Source organism: Monodelphis domestica, chromosome 4 (assembly GCF_027887165.1).
Source record: "Monodelphis domestica isolate mMonDom1 chromosome 4, mMonDom1.pri, whole genome shotgun sequence".
NCBI classification, from domain to species: domain Eukaryota; kingdom Metazoa; phylum Chordata; class Mammalia; order Didelphimorphia; family Didelphidae; genus Monodelphis; species Monodelphis domestica.
The window spans coordinates 92,147,283-92,161,781 of record NC_077230.1 but is presented as its reverse complement, the minus strand read 5'-3'; the positions used below and the strand labels follow the sequence as shown (position 1 = coordinate 92,161,781).

Sequence of the window (14,499 nt, the reverse complement as noted above, 5' to 3'; positions counted from 1 at the left end):
TAGGGAGGCTGCGTCCTGAAGCCACCTCGGCCCCCAGGTGTCCAGAGGACTTGGCTAGGAGGTGGGTGGTGATGTGTATTGCTTTCGATCGAGGAGAACCCGTGCTCCCCTGGTGGGAGACCAGGTACAGAATAGTACACCCATCGTGAGACACAGGCCCTGAGCCAGTTGGCTTAATTTTTTTTCTTTGTTACAAGGGAATTACTGCCATTTGAAACCAAAAGTCATAAATAAAATGTGTTAGGCGTGACTAATGCCTTTTGTTTTGCCCTCCTGCCAACACTGAACTTTACTAGCCTCCCTTCTATGGAAAGACCTGAAGCAAGCCACCTGAGGCACAAGCCTCATGAATATGATTAAATTTTATTTTACTATTATATTTTATAGCCACACATTTTGAATGCCAGAAAATTCTGTTCTCCATTTTGATAAAGGCCTCAAAGCTTCTACAGGAGAGGGCCCGTTTTCAAACTTCCCTCTGGGTTTCTACTAATGATTTTCTAGAAAGGCAGCTACGGGCTAGAGGATGGGGCTGGTGGTGGAATGGATGGGAAGGAATAAGGCATAATAGATATCTTAATGAATAAATGGCAAAGAAAAAGGAAGCCTTTGGTAGGGCATGGATGAGAGTTTAGGGTTAAAAAAATGGCTAGGCTGGCCTCAAGACTCTTCCCAGCGGTGTGACCCTGGGCAGGTCACTTGACCCCATTGCCCAGCCCTTACCACTCTTCTGCCTTGGAGCCAATACACAGTAGTGATTCCAAGATGGAAAGTCAGAGTTTTTTTAAATGGCAAAGTTTTAACTTAACATATGTGTAAAATAATGACAACTCACTACACTATGCCAGGTCCCAACTTCCCACTGTTTTCCAGAATTGCAGACCCCCTCAGGACACACTGTCACAACTGCACTTTATAAACCCCTAAACCCGTCTCCTTTATTCGCCTGGGGGTGAGGCCAAGGTGGCCCACTAAGAGGACAGAGCCTTCCATGAGCCATCAGTCCGTGAAGGGGACTCAGTGCAACATCATGTCTCTGAAGGCAGCCCTGGTAGCTCCTTTGGGGTGCACGCGCACCCCCTCCCCACAGACATGTCTGCTGCCAGTGCTCCACCCATCTCGAGGAAGGACAAGAGTGGAGGCTGCTGAGATGGCTCCCACGAGCACAGAGGGAGACAGTTTAATAACTGGGAGAACAAGTTCAGGGAGCAGCGAGGGACCAGCGGACAGGCTTCCGTGGAAGAAGCCTCTGGGCAGAGAGAACCAGGGCTGGGGAGATTTCACAAAAAGGGACTGAAACCCACAAGTAGTCAGGATGACAAAATATTCCTATTTGGGGACTGTATCCCCTGAATTCATTCTCGTTGTGGGACTGCTCAGTTAAATTCCTAGAAGAATTTTTCTTCAACAAAGATGAAGTTGGAGTCAAGTTAGACACAGACACAATGTTCATTAGCGCCAGTACTTTTAGTGCATCATCATGAAACAGCGTCACTGTAGGAGTACAGAGATCGATCTAGATGTACTAGTGTCGAGAGAGAGGAGGCTTCCTGGAACTCCTAGGAAAGATCCTTCTCAATATAAAGTCAGATTATATAAGGCACTAAATTGATAAAGAAATCCCAACTTTGTCCTAACCTCTCAGGTTGAAAATAATTTTGTTTCAGGACTTAATTTCAAAAGAACAATGTAAAATCATCAACGATCACCGTCAAGTCTTTCCCCTCCCTGGGAGGTTGTTTAGGCAAGAAATAACATCCAGCTGGCATGGTTTTTGCCCCTTTTAATTCCTTCTTTCTATCTCCCAACCCTCCAAAAGAAGAAAAGAAAACCAAGAACCAAGAAGAGCGCCATCATTTTTTCTTCTTTGGAGGAGGCTTCTTCCCCTTGCCTTTTGTATCCTTGCCATCATCTTTTTCCGGCTTGGGCATCTTGAAATTGCCAAGTTCTCTTCGTATCATAGTGCCTCTCCACCAGGCCTGAAGCTAGAAAGTGGAGGAGAGAACAGGAGATAGTGAGGGGATGTCTGGGATGTGCCCAGCCAGCAACATCACTTATTACAAAGAGGAACGAAAAGCGATTCTCGTATAAAAACATATGCCCCCGGAGTGCTACCTTGTGCTTTGAGAACGCATCCCCTATTGTGCCTTTGGACTTTCTGATCAGATTTTCTGAACTTCGATGGCGCCACCTTTTTGTTTTTCCTTTTGCCCTTTGAAGCATGAGCTCCTCATAGTAGGTTTTGTAACTGGCTCTCCCCTTAATCCGGAATGACCGGCTAGCTAAGGTTGCCAAGATCAGACCCATTTGTTCCCCAGGTCAGCTGTCACTTTTCACTGTCCTGCCCAAGAACGTGGCCAGTCTTGGAAAGTCCAATGGGTCACCCACGGTCTCTGGGGCCCCGGGAGCTTGACCCTCAATCCCACTGATCTAAATAGAGTTCTTCCCACTGATCCTCTAGAATGAAATAAAACACAAAATGGGAAAAGGTAGGGACTAGAGTCACCAATATAAGAAGATAGAATTGTTCTTCCCCTAGCTTTCTTATCTTGGCCAAAGCCATGGCAGCATGGGGGGGGGGGGGGGGGGGGGCGGGGTATGTAAAACATGCCCCACAAATCCTTTGTGCTTCCCGAAGCTGGGCTGAGAGGGGCTGCTGCAGCCCGGGTGAGGGACATCTGCCTTTAAAGGTTCTCTGTTCCAGACTTAGGCACTACACCCTGGGCAACAACCCAAATTCTGATGTAGCCCTCCTCTAGCCACCTGAAACTCACAGGGAAGGCAGCTAGATGGTGCCATAATGCAGAGAATGCTGAGCCTAGAATCACGAAGATTCATCTGGAGTTCAAATCTGGCCTTGGTCACTTATTAGCTGTGTGACCCTGGACAAGTCACCTAACCCTTTTTGCCTCAGTTTCTTCATCTGTAAAATGAGCTGAAGAAGGAAATGGCAAACCACTTCAGGTTCTTTGCCAAGAAAATCCCAAATGGACTCACAAAGGGTCAGACACAACTGAAACCAATGAAAAAACCACAAACTCACAATGCTGGTTTTCCAGAAGTCTGCTACCCCAAATTCAAAGTATTCTGTGGGTCCCCACACCCACAACTATAGTTGAGGAGCCCTCTCCAATGCATTTGCTTTTCCATCGTCAGCCAAAAGACACAAGTTCAGATCCCAGGCATTTCTTCAAATAGCAAAGGAAGAAGAATTACAACAAAACATCCTTCCCTAATAAACTCGGGGTATGAACAGATACTACCAACGAGGAGAGTGAGCAAAGAATGATGGGAAGGTGGGAAACTCCTACCTCCTAAACTTCAGCCCCGCTCCCACCACATCCTCTTGTGAAGTCAGGGAAGACGGAGTCAGTGCCCAGGCCAGCCTCTGTGCTGGACGCCCTGGGCCTGCTCTCTGTAGAACACATTTCTAATACTGCTGGCCGGGCTCTCCTCTGACCTACAAGCTCTGGATTTTAGCTATGGTGTTCCTGGGAGTTTTCGTTTTGAGTTTCTTTCAGATGATGGGTGAATTCTATTTCCACTTTGTCCTCTTATTCCGAGAGACTTGAACAGTTTTCTTTTAAGATTTCTCATGTCTGATCTCTGTTTTTAGTCATAGCTTTCAGATGATTCAATTATTCTTAATGTGTTTTTTCTCATTGTTTCCAGTCCATTTCTGAGATATTTTACATTTTCTTCTTTTTTTCCATGTTTTTTCATTTATTTTAATATTTTTTCTTGCTTCACAGAATCATTGGTTTCTATTTAGTCTGTTCTAATTTTTAGGGAATTTGTTGTTTGGACAAGGTTTTATCCACTTCTTTTCTAATTCTTTCTTCCATAGCTCTTGTGTCTTTTCCAGTTTTTCTCTCTAGTGTTCTCATTTCATTCATATGTATAAAATATATGCACATATATAACATACAATCCATTTTTAAAACCCACACTTTATCTCTTTCAAGAATTCTAGCTAAATTGGTACCCAAGTGGTGTTTTTCTTTGAGTCTTTGCTTGTAGATGATTTGAAGTTATTCTCTTCTGGGATTATGGCTTTAGTATCCATCCCTGTTGGCATAATAGTATCTAGAAAGTGTCTGCAGGCAGATTTTTAACCCAGGACCTCATCTCTCAGCCTGGTTCTTCTCTATCCACTGAGCCATCTGGCTGCTCTCTCAATGCGATTTAATTGTAGCTAATAATTGATGTTGGAGAGAAGATGTTGGAATAGGGACCTGAGCCAACAGCATTAGAAGTCACCTAAACTCCTCAGGAGTATTCTCAGATGTAACCAGCCTCCTCTGAGGACTAGGAGTTCAGATAAGGCCTTCAAAAGGGTATAAACACAATATACTGAGGAGCAAAATTGTTCAAAAGTACAGAAATTCCCAAATGCTGATGAAATTCTACAGCATGGTACTCATCACAAAATGTTAAATAATTTATACAAGAGATAAGAAAGCCATGCTTCAGTGGCTTGAGAACTCACTTGATTGAAACCTCATTGAAAATCTGTGGGCTCCCAGCCATTCTGGAGAGCAATATGCCCAAATGGCTCTGAAACTGTGCATACCCTTTGATCCAGAAATACCACCACTAGGTCTGTATTCCAAAGAGATTTTTAAAAGGGGGGAGGAGTACTATTTGTACAAAAATATTTATTGAAGTTCTTTTCACGGTGGCAGAGAACTGGAAATTGAAGCGATGTCCATCAACTGGGGAATAGCCAAAGAAGTTGTGGTATGTGATTGTAATGGAATACTGCTGTGCTATAAGAAATGACAAGCAGGATGATTGCTGAAAAATCTGGAAGGGCATACATGAACTGATGCAGAGTGGAGTGAGCAGGACCAGAAGGACATTATATAATGACAGCAATATTTATTGATGAACCTGCTTGTTCTCAGCGATGCCATGATCCAAGACAATCCCAGAGGCTCATGATGAAAAGTGCAGCCTGAAGCATACTACATTTCACTTTCTTTTTTCTTCTTTTTTTTGTTTGAGATCTCTTCTACAAATGGAATAATGTGGGCCTTATATGGTAAAATGTTTTACATGATCACACATGTAAAATCTATATCAGATTGCTTACTGTCTCAGGGAGGTAGAAGGGGGAGAAGGAGTAGAGAAGGAGGGTAGGAAGGAAAGAGAATTTGAAACTAAAATTTTTTTAAGTGAATGTAAAAAAATTGTTTTGATATGTAATAAAAGAAATAAAAGATCTTTTTTTTTTTAATCTATGAATTCAGGGCAACTGGGTGGTTCAGTGGGTTGAGTGCCAGACTTGGAGTAAGGAGGACCTGGGTTCCAATCTGGACTCAGACACTTCCCAGCTGTGTGACCATGAGCAAGTCACTTAATCCCAAATGCCTAGCTCTTACTGCTCTTCTGCCTTGGAGCTGATACTTAGTATTAATTCTAAGACAAAAGATAAGGGTTTTACAAAAAAAGATAAGAAAATCTAAAGGCTCTGATCAAGACTGGACTTGGAAAAATGGACTACTTGTCAAAGATACACTTAATGTCCAATGTGATAAAAGTTTAATCTCATGATGCAGAATTATGCCAAAATCTTTTGAAGTCGATGCCTCATCCAGGAAAACCACTGAATTCAGCACTAGTTTTAACATTACACATTAAATGTTTTTGAAGTGCTAAGAAATTGTAAGGTAGAAATCAGCAAAGATTATCCAAGGCAGCCAGCGCCACAAACCTCTTCTATAGTTATCTTTCACTATAGCCTGTAATCACTGCCTTTTTCCCTCCGCAGTGGCTTCCTTTCTTCAGTTTGCCCTTCTCTTCCAAAATGATTATGGTGAGACGGGTTGGAATGTGGAAGAAAACAGTACCGAGTTTGAGTATCATTCCCCACATGTCCTTATTCTGTGTTTCCTCCTCTGGGACAAATCACCGTCTTCTTATGGACAATGTTGGCTCTCAGTGGCGGGGCAGCCTCTTTGCTGAGGGACGTGTGCTTTGTGTGGCCAGGCTGACACAACACCCCCAGACCGAAAGAAGATAACTGCCGATTGGCCAAGGAGATGCCATCTATTCTATGGTTCCTAAGTAGGTCAGGAAGAAAGTTTCTGCTTCGTGGGGGCTCTTCCCTTTGGGACTGCTCTCCTACTTTTCTGGCTTCTACCCCACTCCCACCCGCATCCCAATCCTGGTTACACGTTCATGGCAGAGGGAACTTGGATGCTTTCTAGGTGAATCGAGATCTCTGGTGCCTTCTTCTGTTTGCTGCTTTCTTCCTGCCATACAGTCAGGAAGCAGTAATCTTGCAAAATAGGTATTTCCGGCCTTGAAACGAGCCTCCATGAGTCACGAATTCCAGAGCTCCAAAATCAGACACCACCCATCTGAGGGGCGAGGGCTTTTTGGAAGATGACGGCCCCTGGGTCTGAGGAAAACCAAAGCCATGTCCCTGCTGGCCAGAGACCCTTCTGTTGGGAGCTGCTTGGATGGTGCAGGTACAACAGGCTAGGGTCCAGCTTCACCCACCCCCCACAAGTAAAGGTTAGTTTCCTTTCCCTGATTAGCCAAGGCTTAAGAGGTGTCTCCCTGGACAGTTCTGTGGTAGCCTCTGGCTTCCTGGTCACCCTAAGGATACCCAAAGGCCACCCCATGGGGTCCGAGCCCTTCCAAAAGGTGGAGAATGTGCTGAGAGCCAGCAAATCCTCTCCCCAGGACCCTAACCCCGAGACTAGACACTGTTTCCATACAGAGACTGGCAGGTATCAGGAGGAACCCTAAATCTACCCAGGCTAAGGGGCCTGGCACCCTCACTCGGGGTGCCGATGGTGCCATGGAAGCATCACGGAAGAGAGAAGAGCCCGGTGTGCCCCACGGGTCACACACAACCACCAACCCTCACCAAATAGCCTTCAAATACTGCGATGGAGTAAAACGCTTTTTGTAAACTGCTGAATGGCCTACAAGAGCATCAAACCCGAGCTAAAAGGGTGCCCGTTTGCGTCAGCCCCCCTCCCATCCCCTTCCTGCCAACAGCAGATGGAGAGAAGGTGAAGTCTCCCAGATATTTGTCCAGCACCATTAGGCCTCTTCACCTTTCCTGAGGAGTAGGATGAGTGTAAGTGGGCTAAAGGAGTGTTTTGTGGGCTGTTGTTGTTTTTTAACTTATTGGGTGCATCGCTGAATCTTTTACATCCTAAGCAAAGGATTCTTTCTATGGTGGAAGAAATAAACTGCTGTCTTATGCCCAATATGTTGTATGTGAATTATATATATTTCCTAGTGGAACTTTTAAATTCGCCTTTGGGGGAGATCTTAGCCTTGAATTCGATGTGGAGACCTGCCCTTCCACCAGCCCTCGTGTGGCATTGGAGCGCTCGGGAGCCTCCAGTGACTGGGCTAGGCTAACTGGGACATGTTTTTTATTAAAAGGCCATTATTATGCATGTTAAAAAGGTTCACTTTCTACCTTTATAATGCTCTTCAGTTCCAGGGCGTCCTGCTCTATCTTCTTCCGGGTCTTCTCCTTCTCCAGGCGATCTTCGATAATGACCTGTTCAAACTCTCTTAACTGCAAAGACACACATGAATCAGATGTCGCAGCATTTTTAGACCACACCACAGTCCTGTACTTTGAATATTTTTAATTTAAAATTAAAAAATTAAAATTTTTTTAATTTAAAAAATTAAAATAAAAAATTTTTAATTAAAAAAATTAAATATTTTAATTTAAAAAATTTTTAATTTAAAAAAATTTTTTAATTAAAAAATTTTAACCCAGTGGAGGTGCCCAATCATTCCTCGACCCTTACAGCCCCTCTGTCCTCTGCAGCCAGTAGTAGTAGGCAACAGTAGTTAGTAATAGTAGGTGGTAGTAGTAGTAGTAAGTAGTAGCAGCAGTAGTAATGGCTACTTACTACTACCTGCTTACCTACTTACTTCTCCTACCTACTGCTACTATGATTAACTACTATTATCTACTACTGCCCACTCTCACTAGCACCACTCGTGCTACTACCACTGCAGTGCTCTCTGGGAGGGCATGGCCATCACTGCTCTGGCTGGCCCTGCCTCCCTGGGTTTGCTGGCTCCCCAGGGCCTCCTGCTGCATTCCAGTGACATATTCCCGCCCCAGGGACCCCCTGTACTTCTCTGATCCCCCTCATTACTGCTCTATGTGACCGTTTCCAGGTTCCTCCCAGATCTGGGCCTCTGCTCCCTCTGGATGCCCCGCCGGCACCTTCTGCTCAGCCTGTCCATACCTGCCTGCCTCCTCTTCCCCCTCTATACCCGTCCCTCTCTCTTGCTACTTTGCTCATCCCCCAGGTGGGGCTTCAAAGTCATCCCACTCTTCCTGGTCCTCAGGCTCCAGGGAAGCCTCTGGCTGGCCTGACCTTTCCATTTTCTCACTCTCCATAGCACGGTCTATTTGAATAAATGCTTGTTCTCCCGGCCTCCCTGGAGCATCCATTCCCACAGAATTGGCTAAGTGTCCTGTCTGTCTTTGTGTCTCATTTCTCTTTGCTGGGAGAAGATGCTTGCAAAATGCTTGTTGAGTTCAACCCAAGGGATCAACCCCTATTGGAACTACCCAAGAAACTAAATGGCAAATAAAATAAACATTTTCTTCAATAAATTAATTTTTTAATTAATTAAATTAATTTAGAAAACCTTTCCATATGGGTTTTTCATGACTGGCACATAACCCTTAATAAATGAATGCTGATTTAAAATTGTGTGATCAGTTGTGAATGATAGAAATAGCAACAAATACAGTTATTTATAAAGTCATGAAAATGACTTAACAAAGATACTATAACTTAGCCAACTGAGTGTCATGCTTCATAGTAGTCACGTTGGCAGTCTATGCACTTATAATAACTATGCCAACAGTATTTTAAACATTTCTGAACTCCTTTCAGCAAATGTTTTCAGAGCCAAGTTATGAGTCACATGAGAAAAAAATCTCATTATATTCTCATTATGTTGTTGTTGTTCAGTCATTTCAGTTGTACCTAGCTCTTCGTGACTCCATTAAAGGTTTTCTTGGCAGAGACTTTAGAGTGGTTTGCCATTTCTTTCTCCAGCTTATTTTACAGATAAGGGAACTGAGGCAAACTGGGTAAAGTGAATTACCCAGAATCACACAGCTACTCAGATCTTCCTGTCTCCAGGCCTTGTATTCTCTCCACAGTGCCACCCAGCTCCCCAATTCTAGTTATACTTCATCTTTAAAAACTAAAAATGTCATTCTGCAGTTTGCTCATCTAGATTTTTTGTCAAATCTAGTTCTGAATTTTGATTCCTTCCAAAAATCAACTCTACCTTCAAATCATGATTTGGCACAAGAAAACCTAAGTTCAAATCCTGGAACTGCCCCTTCTTGTCTGTGTGGCATTAGGTCACGGGACCCTTTGCTTGTTTGGATCTCAGCTTGTAAAACTCTATAAAAAGCAGGGGTTGGACTAGAAGACTTTGTAGCTCTCTTGTAGCTCACAGTTGGTGACCTTATGGTCCTGTACGCAGCATACTGTGAAGCCATTTCCAAAAGAAGAATGATCCAAATGTTTAGAACAAGGACAATTTTTTAAATATAAGTTTTTTTATGAACATTTCTCCATGGTTACGTGATTCATGTTCTCTCCCTCCCTTCTTCCCTCCCCACTCTGGGAGCTGACAAGTAATTCCATTGCTTTATACATGTCTTATTACTCTAAACCCATTTTCATTTGATTCATTTTTGTAATAGTCTTTTAAAACCAAAACCCCAAATCATATACCCATATAAAAAGTGATAAATCATAGGTTTTCTTTTGCATTTTTTCTCCAACTTTTCTCTATATGTGGATAGCATTCTTTCTCATAAGCCCCTGACAATGTTGTTTTTTGAAAAGTGAATAGTTCCCAAAAGCAGTTAAGTGGCAGAGTGGTTAGAGAGCCAGGCCCAGAGCAGGAGGTCCTGAGGTCAATTTTGGCCTCAGATGCTTCATAGCTGTGTAATTCTGGGAAGGTCATTTAACCCCCTTGCCAAGTCCTTATTGCTCTTCTGCCTTAGAACCAATAATAGAACTATTGGTTGGTTCTAATATAGAAAGAAAAGGTTTAAAAAATTAACAATTCCCAAGGTGTTGACTTTGAGGAAAACCACAATTAGAAATTTTAGGATGTTTGTTTTTTTAATCACTTCTCATTTCCCACCATGGAGCCATGGGGTCTTGTCATTTTGATCTTCGATTACCACAAGACATGCAGAGCACCTCTGACAAAGGTCTCATTTCTCAAATTTATAAGGAACTAAGTTGATTGTACAAGAAATCAAGCCATTCTCCAATTGACAAATGGGCAAGGAACATGAACAGGCAGTTTTCAGTTAAAGAAATCAAAACTATTAACAAGCACATGAAGAAGTGCTCTACATCTCTTATATTCAGAGATGTGCAAATCAAAACAACTCTGAGGTATCACCTCACACCTGGCAGATTGGCTAACATGACAGCAGAGAAAAGTAATGAATGCTGGAGGGGATGTGGCGAAGTAGGGACATTAATGCATTGCTGGTGGAGTTGTGAACTGATCCAACCATTCTGGAGGGCAATTTGGAACTATGCCCAAAGGGTGACAAAAGACTGTCTGCCCTTTGATCCAGCCATAGCACTGCTGGGTTTGTACCCCAAAGAGATAATAAATAAAAAGACTTGTACAAGAATATTCATAGATGCACTCTTTGTGGTGGCCAAAAATTGGAAAATGAGGGGATGCCCTTCAATTGGGGAAATGTGTGGTAGATGTTGGTGATGGAATACTATTGTGCTCAAAGGAATAATAAAGTGGAGGAATTCCATGGAGACTGGAACAACCTCCAGGAAGTGATGCAGAGTGAAAGGAGCAGAACCAGGAGAACGTCGTACACAGAGACTGATACACTGTGGTACAATCGAATGTAATGGACTTCTCCATTAGTGGCAATGTAGTGATCCTGAACAACCTGGAGGGATCTAAAAAATACTATCCACATCCAGAGGAAGAACCGTGAGAGTAGAAATGCAAAAGCAAAACATGACATCACTTTTCACATGTATATATGGGTATGTGATTTGGGGTTTTGACTTTTTAAAAATCGCTCTATAACAAAAATGAATAATATGGAAATAGGTATCAAGTGACAGCATTTGTACAATCCAGTGGAATTGCTTGTTGGCTCTGGAAGAGAGGAGGTAAGAGGGGAGAGAAAGAAAATAAATCATGGAAACATGGAAAAATGTTTTTAAAATAAAGAAATAAAAATTTTTTAAAGTTATGCAGAGCAGATTCTCTCTAGCATGAGGAAGTAATGTCTTCAACCCATAAATGTTTGATTCCTTTTTAAATGTACGTAAATTCTTTTTTTTTAAACCCTTACCTTCTTAGCATGAATTCTAAGACAGAAGAATGGCAAAGGCTAGGCAATCAAGTTAAGAGATTTGGCCAGGGTCACACAGCCAGGAAGTATAGGAGGCCACATTTGAATCCTGGATGATGTCTTCCTGACTACCGGCCCAGTACTATCCACTGTACCATCTACTTGCTCATTTGTATATTATTGTCACAGATACAGCACTGGCCTCAAGGTCAAAAGGCCGGAGTTTGAGTTTTGGTTTTGCTACTTCTTAGCTGGGTGATCTTGGTTAATTTACTGCATGCTTCTAGACCATGCCTCACTTTCCTCATCTGTAAAATGGAGATAATAATAGCACCAACCTTGCAGAATTGTTTTGAGGATCAAATGAGATGATAATTGTACAGCACTGAGCTTTTATACTTATTAATGTTAGGTTACTATTAACCGCCCTTGAGGTTTCCAGTTTTTTCAGCTATAAAATGAAGGAGTTGGACCAGATGGTATATAATGACTAGAACCCTGGACCTAGAGTCAGGGAAACCTGTGTTTCAGTCCAGATTTGGACACGTAATGGTCGTGTGACTCTGGACAAGTCACTTAACCCCATATGACTTAGTCTCCTCATCTTTAAAATGGAGATAATCACAGCACTCACCTTCCAGGGCTGTTATAAGGATAAAACAAGATAATATTTGTAAAGGGCTTTTGCAAACCTTAAAGTTTGCAATTTTTAGCTATTATTTATTTGAAAGCCCCTTCCAACTTTGCTAATATTAATATCTAACATTTATATAGTGCCTACTATGTGCCAGGCACATTGCTTGCTCTTCACAAATTCTGCAAGGTGGATACTGTTATCATTCCCAGTTTACAAATGGGGAAATGGAGGCAAACAGAGGGGAAGTGACTTGGCCAGGGTCACAAAGCTGGAAATAATCCATGGCTGGATTTTAACTCTGGTCTTCTTCACTCCAGGCTCTGCACTCTAACCACTGTGCCACCTTGCTGCCCAAGAGAGGCATGGAAATTCAGTGGAGGGAAAAGATTTCTGCCTAAGAAATTAAGTGCTTGCCTTTATTTGGAATTATTTCTATTTAAATGACCAAAATATGAAATTTATATGTTTATTTTTGTTTGTTGTAGTTGTTCAATAAAGTTTTATAACGAGAACTACTTAATCACATTTGAAAATGTTTATACATCCATCATTTCATTTAATCCTTCCTACCCCAAAGCCTTGGTAGTAGTATTTCCATATAAAGATAAGGAAAGGAAGCCTCAGGAAAGTGGAATGACCAAAGGAAGGGCCTTGCCTTCCCATCAAACCCCATCCCCGCTCCAGCACTCTTAGGATTTCCAAACCTTTCCATCAGTCTGTCAGCAGACAAATTTTCCCCCAATTAGACTATGATATCCTGGGGAGAAGAGGCAATCTCATTTTCCCATTTGTATCCTTGAACTTAGTACAGTGCCTGGCACATAGGAAATTCTTAGTGATTTTTTTAAACTCTCATTTGGAGTGGTTGGGTGGCACGATGGATAGAGCACCAGGCCTGAAGTCAGGAAAACTCATCTTTCTGAATTCAAATCTGCCTCAGACATTTACTAGCTGTGTGACCCCAGGCAAGTCACTTAACTCTGCCTTTTTTTTTAAAGGCTAGGCATTATTTGGGGCAGCTGGATGGTACAGTGGATAGAGCCTCAAGCATGGATATGGAGGTTCTGGGTCCAAATCTGGCCTCAGACACTTCCCAGCTGTATGACCCTGGGCAAGTCACTTGACCCCCATTGCCTAGCTCTTACCACTCTTCTGCCTTGGAACCAATACACAGTATTGATGCTAAGACGGAAGGTATGGGTTTAAAAAAAAAGCAAGAGGAACTGATTCATAACTTGGGGTGACTTCAGAAGGCCCCCAGGCCCCACTCTCCATCCCTTTCCCAGTTTTCCACCACCAGAAACCACTCCAGGACTAAGCGGTTTTCTCAGACCCTGGATGCTCTATTCAAGTGAAGTGTTCCAAGGTCTTTCATCAGTCTGCAAAAAAAGGATAACAGCATGAATATGCTATAGCAGACAAGAAAGCTTATTCATCTTTCACTGCCTAGAGCAGACCAGAAATGGAATGCCCTAGTATTGAGCAAGGATGAATCTTTGTAAGTATAAATTCTCCCAGGAAATGGCTGCCTTCAGGCCCTGCATAGAAGACAGAGCTGATGCTCTCCTTGATTTAGGCTTCCTACAGTGCATTGCAGTGATGTCTCATGAGCCTTTCTGGACAGCTCCTGCTGCATCCTCACCTGTTTTGCAAGGTCCTGCAAGGTGGCCAAGTCACTGGCCTTTGCGGCCTTCAGACTATTCAGTTCATTCTGTTTTGCTTCTGTGTCCTTATCATACTTTTCCATCCAGTACTCCAATTTCTCCTCCAGTTTCTGTTTGAAATAAATAACTAAATAAACTGGGAAGATACAGTGGAGAAAACAAAGACTAGAAAAAGAGATTCTGAGAAAGGAAAGTAACAGAAAACTAGAAATGAGGTGAAAAGACAACCAAAGTACAAAACATTCCTGGAGCTACTCTGGTTTAGATCTTTGGTTTCGGGCAGCACAGGTCTAGAGTTTCCAGGAAGTTCAAAATGGCTTCAGAAAAGATCTTTGGTCCAAAATCCTCTAAAGAATGTGATCAAACTAGGAAAGTCTTGGCTTCTCTGATCAAGACAATGATCTAAGACAAATCCAAAGGAGCCATGATGAAAATGCTCTCCACCTCCAGCGAGAGAACTGATGAACTGTGAATGCAGATTGAATGCGAATTTTTTATTTTACTTTTCTTGGGGGTTTTTTGTCCAAGCTTTCTTTTTCAGTTTTGAATGACTTCACACATATAACTGATATTAAATTGCTTGCTTTCTCAAGGAGAAGGATGGGGATGGAAAGGAGGGAGAGAATTTAGAACTCAAATTTTTAAAAAAGGATTGTTAAAAATTTTTTAATGTTAAATTTAATGTTAAAAGTTATAAATTTAAAATAAAAAGTTAAAATTTTACATTAAATTAATGAAATGAAAATATTTTTTAAATGAAATTTGATTAGTCTGGGAGCTCCTCTCATTCTCCACTCTAACATCAAAGTTTTAGGTCATTG

At 42.3% G+C, this 14,499-nt stretch overlaps 1 protein-coding gene across 1 annotated transcript in view; it reads right to left on the bottom strand.

The window, feature by feature from the left end:
• Positions 1 to 1,448: 1,448 nt before the first annotated feature.
• IQCG (IQ motif containing G) overlaps positions 1,449 to 14,499 on the bottom strand; it is a 60,775-nt gene continuing 47,724 nt past the window's right edge. Inside the window, exons 9-11 of the mRNA XM_016433514.2 lie at positions 13,657 to 13,788; positions 7,448 to 7,549; positions 1,449 to 1,985 (exon numbers count right to left, since the gene is read on the bottom strand). Of these exons, the coding sequence (XP_016289000.1) occupies positions 1,854 to 1,985; positions 7,448 to 7,549; positions 13,657 to 13,788 (366 nt within the window). The 3' untranslated portion in view covers positions 1,449 to 1,853. The remainder of the gene's footprint in view (positions 1,986 to 7,447; positions 7,550 to 13,656; positions 13,789 to 14,499) is intronic.